The sequence below is a fragment of the Helobdella robusta genome (assembly GCF_000326865.2).
Source record: "Helobdella robusta unplaced genomic scaffold HELROscaffold_10, whole genome shotgun sequence".
NCBI classification, from domain to species: Eukaryota; Metazoa; Annelida; class Clitellata; order Rhynchobdellida; family Glossiphoniidae; genus Helobdella; species Helobdella robusta.
This window is the reverse complement of record NW_008703571.1, coordinates 2,071,339-2,093,332: the sequence shown is the minus strand read 5'-3', so window position 1 is coordinate 2,093,332 and position 21,994 is coordinate 2,071,339. Positions and strand designations below refer to the sequence as shown.

The following is a 21,994-nucleotide window of genomic DNA, read 5'->3' as shown; positions in this document are numbered from 1 at the left end:
GATTAAACTTCCGGTCAAATTCCCTGACCAGTTTCTGAATCCAAGGTATTTTTTGACACTCTAACTTAGTATTAGTTCTTTTTTCAATAAGTAATCTATCCATCCATCTATCCATTCATCCACCCATTCACCTATCTATCGATCTATCTATCCATTTATTCATTTATCGATCCATCCATCCATCCATCTATCCGTCAGAGAGAAGCAGATGTATTTAGAAAGGAGGATGAACATGGAGAACATGCAGAACAAGATGCAGCCTGGCACTCACGGAGATGAAGGTCACGATGATGATGATGGTGGTGATGATGGTGATGATGATAGCGATGATGATGGTGATGGCGATGCTGTTGATGATGTTGCAACTGCCTGTGGCATTGAAAATCACGATTAAGATAAAAATTTAGAAAAATAACTTAAAGTTATGATAATTTTTATAAAATAAAAACATGTAACGTATAAATACCAACCAATGATAACAGTGCTATTTGCAACAACCACAACAACAACGAAACCATAACTACTACAACAGCCAAAACAACAGCCACAATAAAATATTTTTACCACCAACTAACACAGGTGACTACTTACCAGACAAGCGTCTATTCAATAAGATGGGGCTGAAGTTTGGTGGGGCTGCAGATGGAATGGGGAGAGGCGGCTTCCATGGCGCAAAGAGAGGAAAGTTGCCCTTTAATTTATTTAAAAAGACTAAATCTTCCCGGGATCCGTCACCTCTTGGGAGCCAGGAGTATCCACACGGATCACTTCCGGTTAGTCTACTGCCTGATGAATCTGATTGCGTGATATTATAACTAACTAGATGGCTAATAGAAGATTAAATAGATAAATTAAAAAATTTTTGTCTGAAGGTTTTTAAGGCTTGTCTGGTAAGTAGTCAGTCACATGTGTTAGTTGGGTGTGAAATGGTTAAGTTCAATACCAAGTGTTAAAATGGTATTGACTGAATAAATATTTGACTGATTAAATATTTTTTTTTCTTTATAAAATTAGTTGGTCAATGTAACTGAAAGTTTGATTTTATCAAAAAGGGTATGAGTGCTTCGGAATATTCTGTCGAATCGGAAGATGTGGACAGTGTGGGCCCCTACCCACCGTCGTCCACCTCATCATCTCACCCCAACGCCAGAGGACCTTCCGTTTCTCAGGGCGTCGGTGGAGGGGTGAGGATGAGGAAGAAGAGAGACAGCCAGGGCTCATTCGGCAGTGATGCCATGGAGTCTGAATCTGATTACAGAGACCTCGAGGCCCATATGGACGTCATTGATGAATATTATTACGGAGTGAGGGTTTTTCCAGGGCAAGACCCCTCCCAAGTTTATGTGGGCTGGGTTAGCCCCCACTTTTACACCCACAGTAGGACGTTTGATATGAAAAGTATGAGGAATGTTGTGGTCACTACCATTGACGTGGAAAATCAAATCAACACCAGGTAGGTACTACTTCATCGATGATTCATTTCCATATTAATTAACGATTCATTTCATTCTTTGTTTAATTAGCGTATTAATTATTTAATTAATTAATAGCTAATTTATTAACCAGCGTCATACGCAAGAACTGTTACATGGTGTCGGCTGGTGATCTCCATAACAGGTTGGCAACATTATAATCAAGTGTAACAAATTTTATAACGAGAAGATTTTTTTTATTTATAATAAGAAACAAAATAATTTTAAAGAAATAATAATTTTGATGATTATAATAAAATTATAACGCAAATAATTTCTGACGACCTCTTCAGATATAGCCACCAGGAAGATTCAGGTAAAAAGGCAGGACCAGGCCTTCTGATTGGCTGTCACATCGACGTATCAAGTGGCTTGCTGAGTTTTACTGTCAATGGACAAGAGGCTGCTAATAAATTTCAAGTAATGCTATTTGTTGATTGGTTTAAATTCAACGATTCGATTAGTTTTGAATAACTAACGAATATTTTTTGAAATAAATAAATAAAAATTCGTCAGGTTGAACCAAACGCCATGTTGTTTCCCGCTGTCTTCTTCGAGCCAACCAACAAAGAGGTCCTCCAGGTCGAACTCGGAAGAACTAAAGTAATGATCAAATTAATTGTATAATATTTTATAAAGAAAATAATTTAAAAATTTGCAACTAACTTCATGCAAATATTTTCAAGTAATTCCAAAACGAAACGAAATTTTCTACCGTAATAAAAATTCCAAATGAAATAATGTCACAGAGTTGACCATAGCATACATAAACTCATCACCCCAATAACTAACCAATCAACCGTTGCAACACAGCTAGCCCTACCGCTATCTTCCATCTTGTTTCGCGGGGGCAAACACGTCGTACCTCAGTGCCCGCCCAGGTTGGATTTCCAATGGCTCAAGACCTACCAGTGGTCCAGGTGTCCACTCAGTTCCAACAAGGTTCACGTGCTGAAATTGTCTGATGTTAGAGGCTGGAGTATGCTCATTGAGGATGCAGGTCAGTGAGGGGCGGGGAGGGGAGGCTGCTGATTGGATGATGTGGTGATCTCATGATGTGGCGAGGAAACGTTGAAGTGATTTTGTGGGGATGTTGTAATGGGGTGACGAGAAGAGGTGGTTACGCCATTTTAACTGCATTTGTTATATTTTTGAATTTTTTTTTCTAAACGTTTTCACGAGATTGTTTGCAAATATTTCCACGTTTTTGTCATTTTGTTGCCATTAATAATATTTTTCTCCATCGCCAACGCAGACCAGATGATGGCGCTACATATCCCGGAAGAAGATAGATGTCTGGATATCCTGGAACTCAAGGAACATCCTGATTTGTTGAAGTAAGACGGATGAATTGATGAATGAATGAATAGATGAAGGAACGAAAGAAGGAACGAATGAATACGAAAACGAAATCATCATTAATCTTCAACTTCGTCGAGATCCTCACTTCCATTTTTATGACGACCGCGACAGCTTCCACATGCACACACTTGATCTGTACCACGCCGTATGCTCGCACGGCAACCACAGAGCTGCACACGAACTGACTCAACACGTCAACGAGAGGCAGCTGATGTTTTGCATCAAGAGCAAATGTTTGTAGTTTTGCATAGTTTATTAACATAAAGTTGATGAGATGGGATGAGAAATTAATCAGTTACATATTCAAAATGCTCTTACAGACATGCCTGGCGAATTAAGAATGGGCTTTCACAACTTGCTGATTTCACTGCATCTGGATTCCTACGCTAAAACGAAGTGAATACGACCTTAATTATGCACCCCACACAAAATTTAAACTCACACGCAAACTGTACATAACCACAATCATCTACACACACGCGCAGACTTTTAACTAAACCGCACAAACACCCACCGCAGGCTGATGACGCAGAAAGAATTCATCGTGCCCCTAGCCTTCGCTCACAAGGCCCTTCAACTCTTCAACAAGAGTTACGAACATCAGCTTCAGCAGCTGTTGCAGCAGCAAAACTTCGCCTACCTCAGCCACCAGCAGCAGCAGGAACTTCTGCTGCAGTATCAACATCTGGCTCGCATGAGAGAGAGCATACCTTCGTTGGAACAGAGCGTTTCCATCAGGCCCAAGATTGTACTTGTCGATCAGAAGTTAGATCGGGGTGATGGCTTTTGGTGTGTTGGTGTGATGGTGTTTGGTTACACTGGCTTGGTTCTTGTGTATTTATATCTTCATTTTCAAATTCTTCAACTGAAAATTTTTTTTAAAAAGTAACAGTCCTAAAATGATTTTTATTTACAAACTTTATATTACACTTTTTCACTAAATATTTTTCACTTCACTTTTTGTTCTAATGTTCAATTTTCATCTTTTCAGACCAGCATCTCCAACCTCAACAGCGGCAACATCGGCAGCGACGGCCTCATTATCGGCCACACAATCACCCCAAGCATCCAATCAGCCATCTGGTGGTCTGACAATGGCTCTCCCAGCCACCACACCATCCTCAACACCTGCCGCCACGTCCAGCCCTTACTTTCCTCTCAATCTCCTGAAACAGTGTATGATGGAACTGCTGACGGAAGCTGTTCAAAAAGGTTTCGTTGATTGAATGATTGATTTATTTTATGATTGATTGATTTAATAGTCGATTGATTAATTGATTAGTAGAGTGATTAGTTTGGTGTTGTCATGCTCATTTAATTGATTATTTAGTGCATTTTGTGCTCATTAAATAGATTATTAGATGGGTTATATAGCGATAGGATTAAATTATATTTTGACTTGAAGGGAGTTTTTTGTAAAGTTAACGAGACGGTTAAATGATTGAAACATTCTTCTTCTTGAATTGATTAAATGATTGCATACTTATTGATTGCATGATTGACATATTTATTCGAAATACAATCTCCTCGATTGATTGGTTGAAAATTTCAGGGGCGGGCCACATTAGGGATCCAATTGGCGGGAGCAATGAAAACCATTTTGTGTCAGTGGATTTATTTTTCGCTTGTAATATCTTATAGTCTTTTGTGTGTATGTGTATGTGTGTATGTGTGTGTGTGTGTGTGTGTGTGTGTGTGTGTGTGTGTGTTGTTGATGTTTTCTAAAGGGAAAATTAATTCATAATTTACAATATTTTGTGGTCAGACCACTGATAAAAGTGGTGGACAACTTGTTGGTCATCGGTTTGTTGGACGATAACGATATCAATCAGCTCCTCTATCTTATAGACCCCCAAAATTTCTATATGAAACAAAGCCAAGGTTGTTTTGGTCTGTGTTTGATTTAATGGTTGATTAATCGATTTGGTGAGGGGTTGATTCATTAATTGATTATTTAATTAGTTTTTTATTTATCGGCCAATTTAAATATTAATACCTAATTGATTTCTGAACTAATTTTATATCTTTAATTAATGGAATAGCTTGCTTATTTTAATAAAAATTATCTCAAGACAATTTACCTTGCTATTATTGTTCAAATTATATATCTGATATTTACTATTTCATTATTAACACGATTCAAATTATTTCTAATTGATTAATTAATTAATTAAATTAATCCTAATTGAATGTAAAAACTTTGGAAGTTTTAATAACAAATATTTTCCATCAACACCAGATGAGGTTATCGACATCAACAAAAATTCCACGACAAGTAAGAATTTTAGTCACGTTTAATTAAAGTCGGAGATCTCGCCTGTTTAAAATTGTTTTTATTTTACCAATTTTGTAAACCTTACAACAACCACTACCAAATTATATATATATATATATATATATAGAATTTATATATGTATATATATACATATATATATATGTATATATATATATATATATATATACATATATATATATATGTATATATATACATATATAAATTCTACCGAACATTCGGTAGAATTTATAGAATATTGAATTTGGATTAGTGTATATATTAAAATAGACCTGTTATGAATAACTGCCATATTATTCACATATACGTGTGTGACTTTACATATTTTTAAATAATTTTTGATTATTAACAATGAAAATTATTTTTTAATTAAATATAATGAAACTAAAAAATAATAAAAGCGAAATTATTGATATTATAGCTAAGAAATATGGCTTGATTCAGATAAAACTGTCTGAACCGGTTAAACTAGAGGTAACTTTCGTCATGATGATGATGATGGAAAATTGAATGATTGAATGAACGAACGAATGAATGTAATTTATGAGTGAATGAACAATCGAAGGAAGTGATAAATATGAAGAACACACGTAAACGATTTGAAAACCGTTGCTAGCATCATCACTACCATCATTATTATTATCTTCCATCATTATCATCATCTTAATCATTATCATAATTACCTTGACCTTGACAGTTGTGCACTCTTCTTCATCACTTGTGTGACCTTCAGTTACGTCATCGTATCGAAGCCCTTATCTCATTTTCAGAACATTTTGTTGGCGGTTGTCAGATGGTCGGTAGTTGATTTGTTTTTTTTTTTTTTTTGTTCGATGACTGATTTGAAAATTTGTTAATTAGTTAATGGAAGCTTTAGTCTTTATAAATAACACATAAAGAATAATTATAAAGAATAATTTAAAAGAAGATTGTGTATTTGATAAGTACAGGTATATGTATTAGTCTTCAATTAAAATTCTATTGTTAACCTGTTAATTTCTTTTGTTGTCGGCATCCTTCATGACTATGATTGATAAATAGATAAATTTAAACAGAACTAATTATATAATTTCATATATTCCAGTTTCCTTAAATGATTTCATCATTCAAACTTCTGTTTAAGTCTAACTATCGACCTACCAACCTACCTACTAAACAGGAACAGAAACAGCGCTACATCGACATCAAGCAGACCGACATGCCCATGGCGGTCGCTGCCAAGAGAACCCGAGAGTTCAGATGTCCGCCCCAAGAACAAGTCATCATTCGGAATTCCAATTTCAATATTTTGTTTCTATCCTTTCAGCTAAATTGAATTCGATGAATTTACGATGGGCCAAAGTCATTGAGACGTACGTTGAAGCTGGAAAGCATGCTATAACAAACAAACAAACTGCAACCATTACAGATGCGGACGCTCCTGTCATGCAAGGAAGAGTCAGATGACTGCCAGAGTCCCATGGGAGACGACCTCAAAGAGAGACTCTTCGAATTCCATCAGGAACTCCTACGCCACTGCAACCACAACCCGCCAGAAGACGAGGAGGCTGAGAGTAAGAAGGCCACCCAGGTGCAGGCAGAGGTGGAGACAAACAAGTCCATCCTGGAAAAGGTGTATAACTACATCACCAACAAGGCACCACCCGCACCTCCCCCTCCTCCGAGTCTCGGTCCAGGTCGGTCCACTGTCTGATACATTATATAAACATTATCAAATCAGCTTTTTGAATTTGTATAAAGTTTTTTTTCTACAACAAATCATCATTAAGCGTAAAACGTAATTCCTCTGCAGACAACATTCAGCAGCTGATCACAAGCACGGTCATCTCGTGGGCGAAGACAAACATCGTGGACCAGGAACTGATCAGAGCCATGTTCAGCCTCCTACACAGACAGTACGATGGCGTCTCAGAGGTTGGAAGTCAAACAAAGTTTTTGAATGCTTGAGCGTGCTTGTGTGTGTATGTTTTTACGGCTGTTTGTTGGGTGCTTCTGATGAAGTTTTATCGCTGATATTTTTTCATTAAATTTGTTTTGGGTAGATAAAATGACTTTCATGTTTCTATCATCGTATATCATCGCGTATCATTATGTATCATCTCGTATCGCAATATATCATCATGTATCATCGCGTATCACAATGTATCATCATGTATTATTGTGTATCACAATGTATCATCATGTATCATCTCGTATCGCAATATATCATCATGCATCATCGCGTATCACAATGTATCATCATGTATTATTGTGTATCACAATGTATCATCATGTATCATCGCGTATCACAATGTATCATCATGTATTTTTATGTATCATTAACAAGTTCTCATGAACGTTGGTACGAACAGATGATTCGCTCTCTAGAGAAGACGTACGTAATCAGTGAGAAGAGTCGAGAGGACATCAACAACTTGAACAAGAGTCTCGGTCTGGTCAGGTCACTTCTGATGGTTCAGGTAGCACCAGAAGAAGAAGAACAACTCAAATCCTGCATCTGGTTAGTTTTCATGAAGATCAAATTATGCACAAACCAGCATATAACTTTACCGTATCAGATAAATTGTTCAACCTACACTTAAACTTCAAGTTAAAGAAATGTATTTAATTTTCAAACGCACGCAGGAACCTAGCAGACAACAAAGTATTTTTCCAGCATCCAGATCTAATGAGGTCCTTGGGCATCCACGAAACAGTCATGCAGTTGATGATCAACACGCTGAACAAGGCGCAACAACAGTCAGCTGCTTCTGAGTCTGATGTCGCCACTGGCACTGCGGCACAACTGACTGCTGAAGCTGAACCTCCGAAGGTAAAGACGATGATACGGTGATAACAAAATGATGATTAGGATATTGACCATGTTGGTAATGGAAAGATAACGATAGACTCGATGTAATTAATTGTAATGAAAAGCCCAGAAATATGCGAGGCGTTATAAAATTATAGAAACGCAATGCAATGCAATATGGTGATTAATTTAAAAAACAATTGTCAAATAACGAAATGATGACAATCAAATGATGATTTCAATGGATGATGGTTGACTAATGAAATGATTAAATGATGGCGATCGCTTTATTGTCGCCACCACAACCACGGCGCAGGACACATCGGCGGAGATGGTGGTGGCTTGCTGTCGCTTCCTCTGTTACTTCTGCAGGACAGGCCGAGTCAACCAGAGAGCCATGTTTGAACATCTGGCTTATTTACTGGACAACAGTTGCATGCTTTTGTGTTAGTTGTCACGTGTTGACGATGTTGATGGTAGTCTTGGTGGTTGCAACTACATTATTCAATTATTCCATAATGAAAATATAATGATGATATGGAGAACAATGGTGATTGTGATATTCTTTGTCACTTTTTATCACCATTACGATCCTCATCATCATTATAATCATCACAAACAAACAACCACCATCAATCAGCCCGGCCCTCCCTGCGTGGTTCCTGTCCTCTGGACGTGGCCTACTCATCCCTCATGGACAACAATGAACTCTCCCTGGCTCTCAGGGAGTCTGACCTCGATAAGGTGGCAGTCTATTTGTCCAGGTTGGTTGGTCGGTCGGCTGGTTGGTTTGATAATTTTATTAGTTGGCTGGTTAATTCTTTTTTGAAAAATCATTTCTGAAATATTTAAATGATTTTTTCGTACTATTAAAAATTTTAAATTACGTGTAGTAAATTTAACATTTTGAATTTTACAAATTTTTCAGTTACGAAAACAGTCTTTTCATTTAAAAGATATACATTTTTAGCACGAAACATATAACTTATTTGTATTTTTACACATAACGAACATTCAATTCATTATTAAGATATTTAGGAAAGAAACACATATTTGAACTATTCATTAATTGTTAACAATAACAACAAATTCTTCAGGTGCGGCCAACAGAGCAATCAAAAATTGGTGGCCAATGGATATCCCGATCTTGGCTGGGACCCGGTCGAAGGCGAGAGATTCCTCGATTTCTTGAGGTTCTGTGTGTGGGTCAATGGTGAGTTTTAATTAGAGGTATTCCAAATTTTTAATTTAAATATTACACTAAACCCAAATTTTATATATCTCAAAAACAGTATGTAAATTTAAAAGTTACAAACGTTATAAGCCAATTTTTTACTAGGCTTAAAAACTAAAAAAATTATTCAAACATGTAAATACAAAAACACTTTTCCAAGGCGAAAGTGTCGAAGAAAACGCCAACTTGGTGGTCCGTCTGTTGATCAGGAGGCCTGAATGTCTTGGGCCAGCCCTCCGTGGGGAGGGTGGGGGTCTCTTGAAGGCCATGCACAACAGCATCATCATGTCACTGCAGATTGCGGCTGCCAAAAATCCAAATGCCATTCAGTTTATTCGGGCCGTTTCTGAGTCTGAAGATGACGATAGGGGCAATTATTTGTATCAGAGGTTGGTCCAGTTGCCAAGTTTTGTTCAATTGCTTGGTAATTAATTGGTATACACGTGTAGCGTGTCACAAAATTAAATTCATCTTTTTGTTTTTATGTAACAGTTTTGTCGTGCTTGTGTTTGAATGTTTTATGAAACAATGACGCCTTATAGACAGCCGTCATAATTATTTATTAACCATTCGAACTTGACCACCATCGCCACCATCGCCGCCACTGCAGCAAGTACGACTTCTCCACACTGCCACCTGAGGATGATGAGGATTACATCGACATAGGAGCTGCCTGCCTCCAGTTCTACTCGTCTCTCATTGATCTTCTTGGTAACTACTCATTCCATTGCTACCATCATCTGTATATGCTGTTCATGATGATAGTTACCTTGATAATCGTTTAATTTTTTCAAAATTTTCAAACAACTTGATTGTATATTGACAACTGATTTGGTTATTGTTACATAAACAGAACAATATCAATAAAAGAAACACGATAAAATATTTGGGCTGACCATAGTAACAATAGAACAATATTACTTCTACGACATTGTTTATAAATAAAAACAATTTCACCTCACCACCAATCAAACTACAACTTTAAGGTCGTTGCGCTCCGGAAGCGGAAGCCATAAAAGCAGGCCGCAGTGATTCATTGAGAGCACGTGCTATCTTGAGGAGTTTAGTATCTTTGGATGATCTCGAAGGAGCTCTTGAAATCAGATTTATACTTCCGGTTGGAAACATTCAGCCGGTGGGTAGTTTAAATGGATGGATGGATGGATGGATGAATGAATGGGTGGATGGATAGATGAATGGGTGGATAGGTGGGTGGATGGAATGAATAGATGGGTGAAAGAATGTGTGATTGATTGAACAGAAGAATTATTATTACATACACTGCCATTAAAAAATTTTCCAGGGCACCACATCCGGCATGTTGGGCACAAACGCAAACACCCTCAACAGCAATGATCCAAATGGAGAAGAGAACCAACCACCTCCTCCCCCGCCACTTCCATCCGGCCTGTCCCCGCCCCACAAAACTGCTGTCGTTTTGTTCCTGGAACGAGTCTACGGCATCCAGGATCAAAGGACCTTCTTCCGACTTCTTGAAAATGGCTTCCTACCGGATCTGAGAGCTGCCACTACACTCGAAGATGTTGGTGCTTCTGGGGCGGAGTTAATAAATAACATAACAAACTGTTACGATATCCAATGATATTTCAATTGCACGCCAAATTTGAATCCTTACAATTTTTCTAATTTAATCACAATGCATCTCTTTCTTGGTTGTTTTTCATAGAGTTGAATGTATTTACATTTTAGTGATTTGTCGTTATTTGTAGCACTACCGTTAAACAATCGTGAAACATTAAGGCTCAGGAGGGCGATGGAGACATGGCGCTTGCATTGAATCGCTACCTGTGCAATGCAGTCCTTCCACTACTGACCAACAACTCCCACTTCTTCCACGATGCCGACCACGTCTGCCACCTCCTCGATCAAACCCTCCACACCGTCTATAAACTGAGCAAGTGCAAGTCCCTCACCAAGAACCAAAGAGATACCGTATCGGACTTCCTAGTGGCTCTGACCGGGTACGATCCTATCTAGATTGTTCTCGTGTTTTTTTTACTGTTTCAAGAATGGTTTTGCAAGTTTGTGAAAATTGATTATGTTTAAACTTCGTCAGCTACAGCATTGATGATAAAATGTTTAAGAATAATTACGATGAAGTAAAGTGATGATGATGACGTCAACAATGATTGCGGCGACCTTGATTTTCACAGAGTTTTAATCAGTTCTAAATCTTGCTAAAAATTGAATTCTACTAACTCTAACCTCACCCCCAACTCAGACAAATGAGGCCACCAATGATGACCAGCCTGCTGAGGAAGTTGGTGGTCGATGTTCCCGCCCTCACCGAGAACACCATCACACCTCTCAGGGTTTGTTGGCTGATTGGTTGGTTGGTTGCTTAGTGGATTGCTGATTGGCTAATTGGTTGCTTAGTGGATTGCCGATTAGTTGGCTAGTTGTTTAGTGGGTTGCTGATTGGTTGGTCAGTTGTTTAGTGCATTGCTGTTAAACTGACTCATTAAACGTTTTAATTAAATATGTCAACTGGATGGTTGTTTTGGTAACTAAATGACTAATTAATTTATATTGATGTGCACCATTTCTAACAAACTTTTTATCGAATCGTTACTTTTTGTTTTGTTGTTTTATTTAAAACCACTGTTGAATTTTTTAATTATCTGTTTTTTATTAATCAATCTTATACTCAGCTATTTAATTTATCATACACACACGCGCGCGCACACACACACACACACACACGCACACACTGACACAAACAAACAAACATAGGTGCTGGTGAACCACTACGAGCGATGTGGTGGCTACTACGGAAGTGGAGGTTGGGGCTCGCACGGGTCTGCCACAGAGGAGGAGAAGAGGTTGACGATGATGCTCTTCAGTGGAATATTTGACTCTTTGGCCAAGAGGGTAGAGTATTTTATGCATTTTTTACGAATTGTATTCCTTTATTTTGCAATCTAGCGATATTTTTCTAAATGGATGCACAGATGATTCTAACAGAAGTAACATATAAATATTTGAGATTCTTAATAGAAATAATATATTCTTCATATTCACCCTTTGCCAGGGTTACGACCCAGAATTGTTTTCCAAAGCCCTTCCATGCCTCTCTGCTATTGGCTGCGCGTTGTCCCCTGACTACAGTCTAGACAACCAAGATGATGGCTTCTATAAGCAGTGCATGGCCGAGGCTGAATGGTCTTATGTACCCCAACCTGCCGATATTTCCAAGTATGTGTGACTTTGTGTTAGTGTGGACGCTTGTTTGATCGAGCATTTGATTGTATTTTAATTGCGTTTGTGTGTGTGTGTGCGTGCGTGCGTGTGTGTGTGTATGTGTGTGTGTGTGTGTGTGTGTGTGTGTGTGTGTGTGTGTGTGTGTGTGTGTGTGTGTGTGTGTGTGTGTGTGTGTGTGTGTGTGTGTGTGTGTGTGTGTGTGTGTGAAAATGACGATTAAAATGATTCCGATGATGATGAATGATCATGCAAACGATGATTATAACATGATAACCAAAGATGGAAATACTTGTTTTCACGTTATTGTGCTGTTTGTGAATAGCAATTAACATAATTTTTTTGAATATTCATGCAAGGATTCCTTTGAATGAGCAATTGTCACGTATTGCCATCGACTTTGCCGAGCACTACCACGACTCATGGGCCATGACCAAGGCATAAATGAATATTAATTAGATTTAATTTGCATATTTTATTCAATTAATATTATATGAATTTTAATTAAATCTAATTTGCATATTCCATTCAATTGATAAATTATCGTAAAGTTAATTAATTTTTCTGTACCCGTTAGCGGTAATCTAGGTAATTCATATTTTTAACATATTTTTAATTTTTCCACAAAAGATTGATTCTGGTTGGACGTTTGGTACAAATTATGACGAGGAACTCAAACAACATCCAAATCTCAAAAGCTTTCAACTGCTCAACAACACCGTTAGCCTCTCATATTGTTTCTCATCATCTCACGTAGATTCTAATTTGAAATTTTTATTGCTAAAATTTTATGCTAAACTTTATAAACTGCGTGACAGGATGACAACAAAAACGAACATCTCAAATTCAAAAAAACAAGCACACTTACTAGTTTTTGAATGAAAAGTTAAAAACAAAATAAAAAGGACAAATCGAGGTATTTGAGTCCAATCGAGTCGTCGTTGAAAGCCATGGTGGCGTGGGGCTGGACCGTCGAGTTGGACCCCTCGAGATCGGCCAGTAAGGCGCAGATCAAAAAGAAGCAGTCCAAATTATCACTGGTTAGATTGCTGGGAACGTTTCAAACTTTTTCATAAATTTTAGGCGTTTTGCTGTTCGCAAATTTGAATTGCTTACTAACTGACTCGTTACTAACAACATAATTAGAATTCATTTTTATACAACATGTGATTACACGTTTTTTTTTGCAATCCATGACATCGTTGCAGGGCGACTACACCCCCAGACCAGCTGACCTTCGCAGCATAACCCTGACCCGAGGAATGTTGGAGATGGCCGAACGTCTGGCGGACAACGCCCACGACGTTTGGGCGGTCAAGAAGAAAGTTGAACTGGACAAATTAGGTACCGCAAAGTGCAGTGTAGTAGTTGATTGTTGAATGAGTGACTGTTTAATGAGTTTTCTAACTGATTTAATTTTATTCCTGAATTATATATTTAATAAAAAAATTTAGCTGTAAAAAACATTAAAAATTCTTTCTTTTTTTTCACTTTTTATAACTTATTGAAATTTTTTTTGTCAATAACACTTGTTATTTCTATCACAAAACCTAATCAGTAAATTATAAAACCCGACGTAGGTGGAGCCATCAACCCACAATTCATCCCCTACAGCATGCTGACGGACAAGGAGAAGAAGGAGAACAGGGAGAGAGCACAAGAGCTCATGAGATACATGCAGATGTGTGGTTACAGAATCATTAGGTAGGTGGTTACCATGGTGGTGGTGGTGGTGGTGGTGGTGGTGGTGGTGGTGGTGGTGGTGGTGGTGGTGGTGGTGGTGGTGGTGGTGGTGGTAGTAGTAGTGTTGAAAGTCATACTAAGTTCAATGAAGATGTTGATAATATCATGACTATTTTTAAGTCTCCAATATCATCGCAACCGTCGACTTGATTGGTTTTTCAATTTTTTATCTGAGTTGAAATTGTTTTCAAATCATCAAATCATCATTCATCACCACGAAAAACTTGATCATCATCATCACCACCCCATGACTCATCGTCATCATCGTCATCACAAAATCTTCTGGCACCCAGTAACGAGGTAGCGAGGACTCGTAAGGATACGAACATTCGTCAGAACAAGGGGAGTGAGAGTGGTATCGACACGTCTGGAACTGAGAAGAGGTCATACAAGTTACAAACACTTACACAAACAAATACGCACACAAACACGCACACTCATAATCGCACGTACGCAGAAGTATACAAAAAATAAAATAAAAAATATTTGAGCGTATGCACCGATCACAATAGTTTTATAATAGATAAAATTGTACATGCACATGTACACACACGCTTTTTATACAGTTTTATTTAAAATACTATCACAATTGGAGTTTCTCCATTTCTCCTCATTACGCGTTTCATGCCAAAACAGATTTGCATACAGCCTGGTGGAAAAACTTCTGGAGTACGTCGACAAGGCAGCCTACAACATGAAGAACATGAAGCCGTCAGCGAGATTCAGTAGGAGGCACAGCTTCTCCATGTCGAACGAGGACATCAAGTTTTTTGGTAAGGTGGTTCTGCCGCTGGTGGAGCGCTACTTCAGAGCACACAAGTCCTACTTCATCACGAACAACAACATGCAACAATCTTCTGGCATGGCTACAGGCAAAGAGAAAGAGATGACTGCCAGGTTGGCTGGCCGAATAGCACATTTTACGATTTGTTACTTGACTGAATTAATATTGAAAAATAATTTATACTGTTTGCTAATTGCTTAAGCAAATGATTCACCTCTAAGAAACTGCAAGCATTGTTTTACTCATCAGTTTATTCTCCAAACTGGCTCTGCTGTTACGTCAGCGCATCTCGGCATTCGGACATGATGTTCAGATCTCAGTCAGGTGTCTTCAAACGCTCGTGCAAGCCATCGATGCCAGGTCGGTAGCATTTAATATGATGTCTGAGTTGTTGTAGCTATAATGATAATGTATATGATGAATATGATGATAGTATTATTTTTCTCTGGTTGCAAAAAAAAACAAATTGATAACAATACACAAATTTGTCATCACATCCAACTCTAACAAGATCATTCCCTCATCATCACGTCATCATCACGTCATCATTATGTAATCATTACGTCATCATCAGAGCCATTGTGAAGAGCAGTCCTGAAATAGTTCGATCCTCCATACTTCCCTTCTTCACATTCGCTGCAGACGACTTGGCTCAAATCGTGTCCAATCTGAAAGCGGGAAGATTCAGTCACGTGAAAGGTTGGTGCTGATTGGTTGCCGCAAAAATGATTGTAATAAATATGCCACGATTTTTACGACAACATACATCTTATCCGTTAATGTGCCAACTTATAAAACAACGTCCTACCTCGGGGAACCGGGTCTCTGGACGCAAAACGAAGATTGATTTATTGATTGCCAACTATTTAAATTTTTTTTTGATGTTTCATCATAAATTTTAAATTGTTATTATCGAAATTCGCCAAATGTCGACATTAAATATTTTGAAGCATCAACTCTGAGGACGATAATAATAACGTGGCCCTGAATTACAATTGCCTACAAAATTCACTCGCACACATTTATTTCATAACAAAAAACAACAACATAAACACAATAGCTACCCCGACACCAGCATATCACGACACTAACATAACACGACAACAACAATACCAGGCACAATAACTCGCGGGGCAACCAGCTTGAACTACGTGCACATGGTTCTTCTCCCTGTCCTCACCTCAATGTTTGACCATCTGGGCAGGAATGGATTTGGGGCTGATTTGTTGGGTGAGTTGGCAACAAACAAACAGACAAACAAATTTGAACAAACGAGCACACACCATCACAGACAAACAAACTTAAACATTCAGATACCTAGACAAACACACAAACAAACAGACACACGCATACGCTAACAACCAAACTTCCTCCTCCAACAGTCGGTGAAGAACAACTATGTTGCTACAAAATCCTCAACGCTCTCTACACGCTTGGCACCCACAGTTCAACTTTTGTTCAAAGGTTAATATCATTTCAGTAAATTATCATAATAACACTTACAGGCAGTAACTTGACACGATTGTAAAAAGTAGAAGAGCCTCTTTATCTACCATGCGCAAAAATTGCGTGGTTTTTCAATTCACGTGTATTAAACTATGTTGCATACATCATAGTCTAAAATTTTGAGTGAAGAATGATTTTATATACAAACCAACGTTGATGATTGAAGAATGATGGTTATTGGTTATAACTAAAGATACATTTATTTTTTATCACGCGGATTTTTTTTTCTCTTCAAGGGAATCAATAACGTCTGAACTTACGAGGTATGTGCGTTTCATTTTATTCTCATGCTTTTGTGTAATTTGATTTTTCTAGAACAAACCACGTCACGAAACATTCAACCTCATCGTGCAATTTTAATGATAACGAAATCATAAACATTCCCATCATTGCCATTTTCCCATTACCACACCCCATCATTTCTAGATCATCATCATCGCCACATAACCACCGCCACACCACGTCACCACAATCCACAGACATCGTTCTGCACTTGGTGAATGTGTGGCTTCGTTTGCAAGCACCTTCCCTGTGGCTTTCCTGGAGCCAAAACTCAACAAATTCAACAAGAATTCCATTGTGTTTGGCATTGAAGAAGATAGGATTGCCACTCACTCATTAGAGGCCAAAGGTTCTTTTCTGTTTATTTTATTTTTATTTTATTATTGCTTTTTATTGATGGGGATATAAGCGGTAATATTATTTTATTATTTCTCTCATTATGGATGTCAACAGTAGTTACTTTACTTTTTTATTATTTGCTACTAATGGTGACTAGATTGTTTCTCTGTTAACATTATTTGTCGTCTTTCTCTCTCTCTTTTTTTGTCTGTTTGTCTGCCCGCTTTTCTATATGTCTGTCTGTTTTTAAACGTGTCTGTTTGTCTGTCTATCTAAATGTTTATTTTTTAATGTTTTTCTCATATTTTTGGACGTATTTCGTCTCATTCTCGCAACTAAACAGAAGTCTTAGACGAAGTGGCCATCAACGTGCTCCCTCTGGAGAAGATAGTGAGCGAGATAGAGGGCCTGGCAGAATCGGGGGGCAAGTACAACGAAGCCCCACACGTCATTGAGGTCACCCTACCTATGTTGTGCAGGTGTGTGTTTGTTGTGTGTGTATGCTGGTCTGTCTGTAGAGGTGAGAATGATCGCAAAATTGGTGAAAATGGTGATGTGATTTTGATGATGATGTTGGGAAAATTATGATAGAAATGATGAAATATAAACCTGCAGTTACCTCCCGTTCTGGTGGTCGCAAGGACCTGACAACACCGAACCAAAGTATTTCATTGATTCCAACTACAATCTTTGTTTCATAACAAATTTTCACATGATAATTTTCCTCACATCGTAAAATATTTCTTTCCCTACTCACCACACATTCTTTCCTTCCGCCACTTAACTCCACGACAGTCAAGTCCAGGTGACCACGGTGACAGCTGATCTGATGAACAACGTGCTCGGGAACGTCTTGAAACTCGTTAAAAACAACATCGGAACGTTGAATGCACCCTGGATGAACAAAATTGCATGTATGTCGATTGAGATGATGATGGGGTGTTGGTTGACATGTTGATTGGCATGTTGATTGGCATGTTGGTTGGCATGTTGGTTGGCATGTTGATTGACATGTTGGTTGGCCTGCTGATTGGCATGTTGATTGACATGTTGATTAACATGTTGGTTGGCATGTTGATTGGACTGCCGTTTTCTACGTTCTTTGTGTTCGAGTTTGGGTTGCAGTTTGGTTGATGAATTAATAGAGTTGTTGATTGTCATTATAGTTGTCGCTACATCCTTTCATCGTCCTCCTCATTGTGTGCACAATCATCATCATCACAGCACGCACCCAGCCGATCATCGTGAACGCGACGACGGCCATGTTGAAGGATCAGATACTCCCAGTAGCCATCAAGATCCGCGAACAGGCACGAAACCTGGAGAAAGAGGAGGAAGAATATCTGGCGGAAGTGAGGAGGATGCAGCACAAAAAAGATGGCGGAGAAATTGAATCGGAAGTGCCAGAAGTTAGAAAATTTTTCAGTTGATCTTTTGTTTTTATAATTTTTGTTGTTGTTTGTTCAGTAGATGCCCATTGTTGATGATTTATTTGTTGTTTATGTAACTCTAGATTAACTTAAAACGAGCAGATGCAAGATGTAAATTATTTTCGCAGATCGATGATTGATCGCGTAAATGTTTGCCATTGATACTTACGCATGTGCAGATTGCAAACAAATAAAGCAGCGTTGTTGAACTCGTGAGTAAAGTTTTATACCTTTCCACCAATTAACCGACTAGAAATACCAGATACTGGTTCGAGACATGTACGCTTTTTACCCACTCCTCATCAAATACGTCGACCTGCACAGGTCAAACTGGCTGAAGTGTCCTAACTCAGATGCTGAACACTTGTACCTCTGCGTGGCTGATGTCTTTAATCTTGGAACCAAGTCGCACGTACGTTCCTATGTTGTGCGTTGCCTGCTGTGTGTGTTGCGCTGTTGTTTTATTATTTTTTTTGTTTCTTATTTTTTTCTGATCGATTGAGTTTATTTTGTTTTTTTTTTATTCTGATTCTTTTAGTGTTCGAGAGAAAATGGTTACTAATTTTTAAAACTCACAATAGTTAAATTATTAACGGTAACAACACTAAAAAATATTACGAAACCGAATGGGAAAAACTGGAAATTGAATGAAACGAAACCACCACTAACGAACAACGCAGATCTTTAAGAAAGAAGAGCAAAACTTTGTCTTCAGCAATGAGATCGACAACATGGCCCTCATACGACCCAGCCAGGACAAACACTCTGCTTCCGGAGCCACCATGGTCGATGGCGGCAAGATGGACCAGCCCAAAACTAAGGTTAAAAGTAAAATAAATTATAATGGATAATGAAGAAAGATTACAAAGTTGACAGCACCAAACAAACCAAACCATTTAATCTATAAAGAACTTTAATAACTTCACAACAACGCGTAACACTCATTAATGATTATGTGACATTTTTGTCATCATCATGTAATTTTTATTTAATCATGTAAAATTTTATTTAATCGCCAGGGCAGGAAAAGAGTGCCAAAAAAGATGGAAGTGTCGGCAAGTTTGAACGTGGCATGCCTCAAGAGACTGCTTCCCATTGGCTTGAACATGTTCGGAGGCAAGGAACAGGAGCTGGTGCAGCAGGCTAAGCAAAAATTAGTCGATGTCAGTTGTCTTTCTCTTTCATTTCATGTTTTTTTCTCTCTCTTTTTTGTTTTTTTCTCTCTCTGTCTGTCTTTCTCTCTCTCTCTTTTTTTCTTTCACTCTCTTTGATAACAATGATTTACATGATTCAAATGATTTTAATGATTTTAAATGATTTACATGATTTATATGATGATTTTGTTGACAGCATTCTCAAAATCCAGAACATGTTGAAGGCCTGCACGTATGTTTTTCAGATGACATAAAGTTTAATCATTTTATAATTTAGTCGGTAATTTGGTTCATTCATTTTTATAAATTCATTTATTCAGACAATTAGTGCATTCGATTGTCAACTAATTAATTTTTTACTCATTTTTTGTGTTAACATTAGAGGAATCATACATTTGAGTGCAAATCTTGTTTTAAATTTTAGATTTCATCTTTAAAAATTAAATTATTGTTTTTTAATGAATAGAGAGACATTGAGGCCGATGTGGAAGAATTTTTAAGAGTGAACTTTCACACAGAAGAGAAGGTTGTTTGTACATATTCACATGAACCCACATGACTCCTACATGCACGCTGATAAAACTTTTCTACAAACTACATTTATAAATAAGATCACGTGCTTGCAAACACGTAGAAATTAACTTCCGTTCTAACAAAGAAAGTACTTTCGAATCAAAACAAATGCACAAACAGGCGAATATACAACTAAAAACAACCAAAACAAACATTTATACACAAAAACAGGCATTCAAACACAAACAAACACACCCAAAAATGCACATACACACAAACGAACAAACAAACAAACAACCAGGCAAAAGAAGACGACGACGCCCATCAGTGGCAGAACGCCCTCTACAAGAAGATGAGCCACAAGAACGTTGATAGCAACAAGCAGCTGACCACCGACCACGTGATCGCTCGGATGCTGGCCATGGCAAAAGTTCTCCATGGTCTTCATCTGGTTTGTTGTAGTCGTTCAGTTAATCCATGATAATGATGACGAGGGTGATGGTGAGGATGTTGGTGATGATGACCACGTTGATGATGGTGATGATGACTACGATGATGATGATATCATTATTGCTGTTGGTGACATCATTATTGCTCTTTGAATTATCAATCTTGTTGATGTCATATTTTGTAGTTGGCGAAAACGTTGATGGCGTTTATAACTGAAAACAATCTCCACTAACGTCATCATCATCATCATCATTATCGTCATCATCATGTTATTCATCGTCATCATTCTCATCATCATCATCATCATTTTCATCATCATCATCATCATGTTATTCGTCGTTATCATTCTTGTCATCATCATCATTATCATCATCATCATCATCATCATATTATTCACCGTCATCATTATCACAACGGCAACACCATCACTTGCATCATCATCATCACCATCATCGTCGTCGTCACCACAACCACACTGACGACAGGTTGAACACCCGGTGACAGATGTTGAGACGCAGTGGAAGAAGGCGGTGTCTCTGCAGAGGAAGAGAGCAGTGATGGCCTGCTTCCGCATGGTGCCTCTCTACAACCTTTCTAGGTCTTCTCAATGTTTTTTTTTTATTTAATTTAATTTTATTCATTTAATTTCTTTTATTCTCCCTGAGCAAGGCTTGTTGGGGTCGATTAATTGATTAGTTGCCTATTTTTTAATCACCTTGTTTTTAGTTTTAATTGATTAGTCATTTAATTAATTAATCATCTGATTTATTTTTAATTATTTCGTTGATTAATTACGTAATTTATTTATGATTTTAATTGATTTGTTGGTGTAGATTTTTTTGTATATTTGTATTTTTTTTCGTCTGTTCGTTCAATCTCTCACTCGTCCTATTGATAATATCTATAATACTATCAATATAGACTACAAAATTATTATCAATAATATAAATAATAATATATTTGATAATTTAAATAATAATATATTTGATAATTTAAATAATAATGAATTTGATAATATAAATAATAATATATTTGATAATATAAATAATAATATATTTGATAATATAAATAATAATATATTTGATAATTTAGATAATAATATATATGATAATATAAATAATAATATAACTAATAAAAAAAATAATAATAATAATCATGATGAGCAGGCATCGGGCCATCAACTTATTCTTGCGGTCCTACAAAGAACAGTGGTTGGACAGTGAGCCACCAGGGCATAGTCGGCTGGTTGAGGATATAACCGTTAGTCTCCCGTGTTATAGTGAATTATGAAAAAAATTATTCTTTAAGAATTATTGTAATATAATTATTTATTATAATAATCGTTGTAATTATTTGTTTTAATTATTGTTATAATTATTTGTTATAATTATTGTTATAATTATTTGTTATAATCATTGTTGT

At 37.4% G+C, this 21,994-nt stretch overlaps 2 protein-coding genes across 2 annotated transcripts in view; both read left to right on the top strand.

Annotated features, from left to right (window-relative positions):
• The window catches only part of HELRODRAFT_71772 (hypothetical protein), a gene marked incomplete at both ends in the record, with an annotated part of 15,883 nt that extends 1,804 nt beyond the window's left edge, over positions 1 to 14,079 (top strand). The window contains 35 exons of the mRNA XM_009011898.1: positions 483 to 685; positions 1,100 to 1,453; positions 1,567 to 1,617; positions 1,772 to 1,892; positions 1,989 to 2,075; positions 2,286 to 2,472; positions 2,728 to 2,809; positions 2,946 to 3,067; positions 3,155 to 3,230; positions 3,354 to 3,424; positions 3,831 to 4,046; positions 4,387 to 4,438; positions 4,600 to 4,728; positions 5,529 to 5,601; positions 5,825 to 5,923; positions 6,287 to 6,385; positions 6,536 to 6,791; positions 6,920 to 7,041; positions 7,479 to 7,627; positions 7,753 to 7,888; positions 8,250 to 8,364; positions 8,559 to 8,682; positions 9,016 to 9,131; positions 9,313 to 9,494; positions 9,767 to 9,863; positions 10,139 to 10,294; positions 10,523 to 10,695; positions 10,914 to 11,134; positions 11,395 to 11,485; positions 11,907 to 12,044; positions 12,205 to 12,372; positions 12,960 to 13,091; positions 13,277 to 13,411; positions 13,580 to 13,715; positions 13,952 to 14,079. Of these exons, the coding sequence (XP_009010146.1) occupies positions 483 to 685; positions 1,100 to 1,453; positions 1,567 to 1,617; positions 1,772 to 1,892; positions 1,989 to 2,075; positions 2,286 to 2,472; positions 2,728 to 2,809; positions 2,946 to 3,067; positions 3,155 to 3,230; positions 3,354 to 3,424; positions 3,831 to 4,046; positions 4,387 to 4,438; positions 4,600 to 4,728; positions 5,529 to 5,601; positions 5,825 to 5,923; positions 6,287 to 6,385; positions 6,536 to 6,791; positions 6,920 to 7,041; positions 7,479 to 7,627; positions 7,753 to 7,888; positions 8,250 to 8,364; positions 8,559 to 8,682; positions 9,016 to 9,131; positions 9,313 to 9,494; positions 9,767 to 9,863; positions 10,139 to 10,294; positions 10,523 to 10,695; positions 10,914 to 11,134; positions 11,395 to 11,485; positions 11,907 to 12,044; positions 12,205 to 12,372; positions 12,960 to 13,091; positions 13,277 to 13,411; positions 13,580 to 13,715; positions 13,952 to 14,079 (4,797 nt within the window). The remainder of the gene's footprint in view (positions 1 to 482; positions 686 to 1,099; positions 1,454 to 1,566; positions 1,618 to 1,771; positions 1,893 to 1,988; positions 2,076 to 2,285; positions 2,473 to 2,727; positions 2,810 to 2,945; positions 3,068 to 3,154; positions 3,231 to 3,353; positions 3,425 to 3,830; positions 4,047 to 4,386; positions 4,439 to 4,599; positions 4,729 to 5,528; positions 5,602 to 5,824; positions 5,924 to 6,286; positions 6,386 to 6,535; positions 6,792 to 6,919; positions 7,042 to 7,478; positions 7,628 to 7,752; positions 7,889 to 8,249; positions 8,365 to 8,558; positions 8,683 to 9,015; positions 9,132 to 9,312; positions 9,495 to 9,766; positions 9,864 to 10,138; positions 10,295 to 10,522; positions 10,696 to 10,913; positions 11,135 to 11,394; positions 11,486 to 11,906; positions 12,045 to 12,204; positions 12,373 to 12,959; positions 13,092 to 13,276; positions 13,412 to 13,579; positions 13,716 to 13,951) is intronic.
• Positions 13,322 to 21,994, top strand: part of HELRODRAFT_190044 (hypothetical protein) — a gene marked incomplete at its 5' end in the record, with an annotated part of 20,906 nt that continues 12,233 nt past the window's right edge. Inside the window, 21 exons of the mRNA XM_009011897.1 lie at positions 13,322 to 13,411; positions 13,580 to 13,715; positions 13,952 to 14,075; positions 14,408 to 14,497; positions 14,751 to 15,011; positions 15,148 to 15,258; positions 15,473 to 15,597; positions 16,015 to 16,128; positions 16,281 to 16,362; positions 16,884 to 17,035; positions 17,369 to 17,504; positions 17,821 to 17,939; positions 18,250 to 18,434; positions 18,709 to 18,867; positions 19,136 to 19,276; positions 19,475 to 19,618; positions 19,806 to 19,841; positions 20,076 to 20,135; positions 20,424 to 20,573; positions 21,058 to 21,170; positions 21,739 to 21,832. Of these exons, the coding sequence (XP_009010145.1) occupies positions 13,322 to 13,411; positions 13,580 to 13,715; positions 13,952 to 14,075; positions 14,408 to 14,497; positions 14,751 to 15,011; positions 15,148 to 15,258; positions 15,473 to 15,597; positions 16,015 to 16,128; positions 16,281 to 16,362; positions 16,884 to 17,035; positions 17,369 to 17,504; positions 17,821 to 17,939; positions 18,250 to 18,434; positions 18,709 to 18,867; positions 19,136 to 19,276; positions 19,475 to 19,618; positions 19,806 to 19,841; positions 20,076 to 20,135; positions 20,424 to 20,573; positions 21,058 to 21,170; positions 21,739 to 21,832 (2,622 nt within the window). The remainder of the gene's footprint in view (positions 13,412 to 13,579; positions 13,716 to 13,951; positions 14,076 to 14,407; positions 14,498 to 14,750; positions 15,012 to 15,147; positions 15,259 to 15,472; positions 15,598 to 16,014; positions 16,129 to 16,280; positions 16,363 to 16,883; positions 17,036 to 17,368; positions 17,505 to 17,820; positions 17,940 to 18,249; positions 18,435 to 18,708; positions 18,868 to 19,135; positions 19,277 to 19,474; positions 19,619 to 19,805; positions 19,842 to 20,075; positions 20,136 to 20,423; positions 20,574 to 21,057; positions 21,171 to 21,738; positions 21,833 to 21,994) is intronic.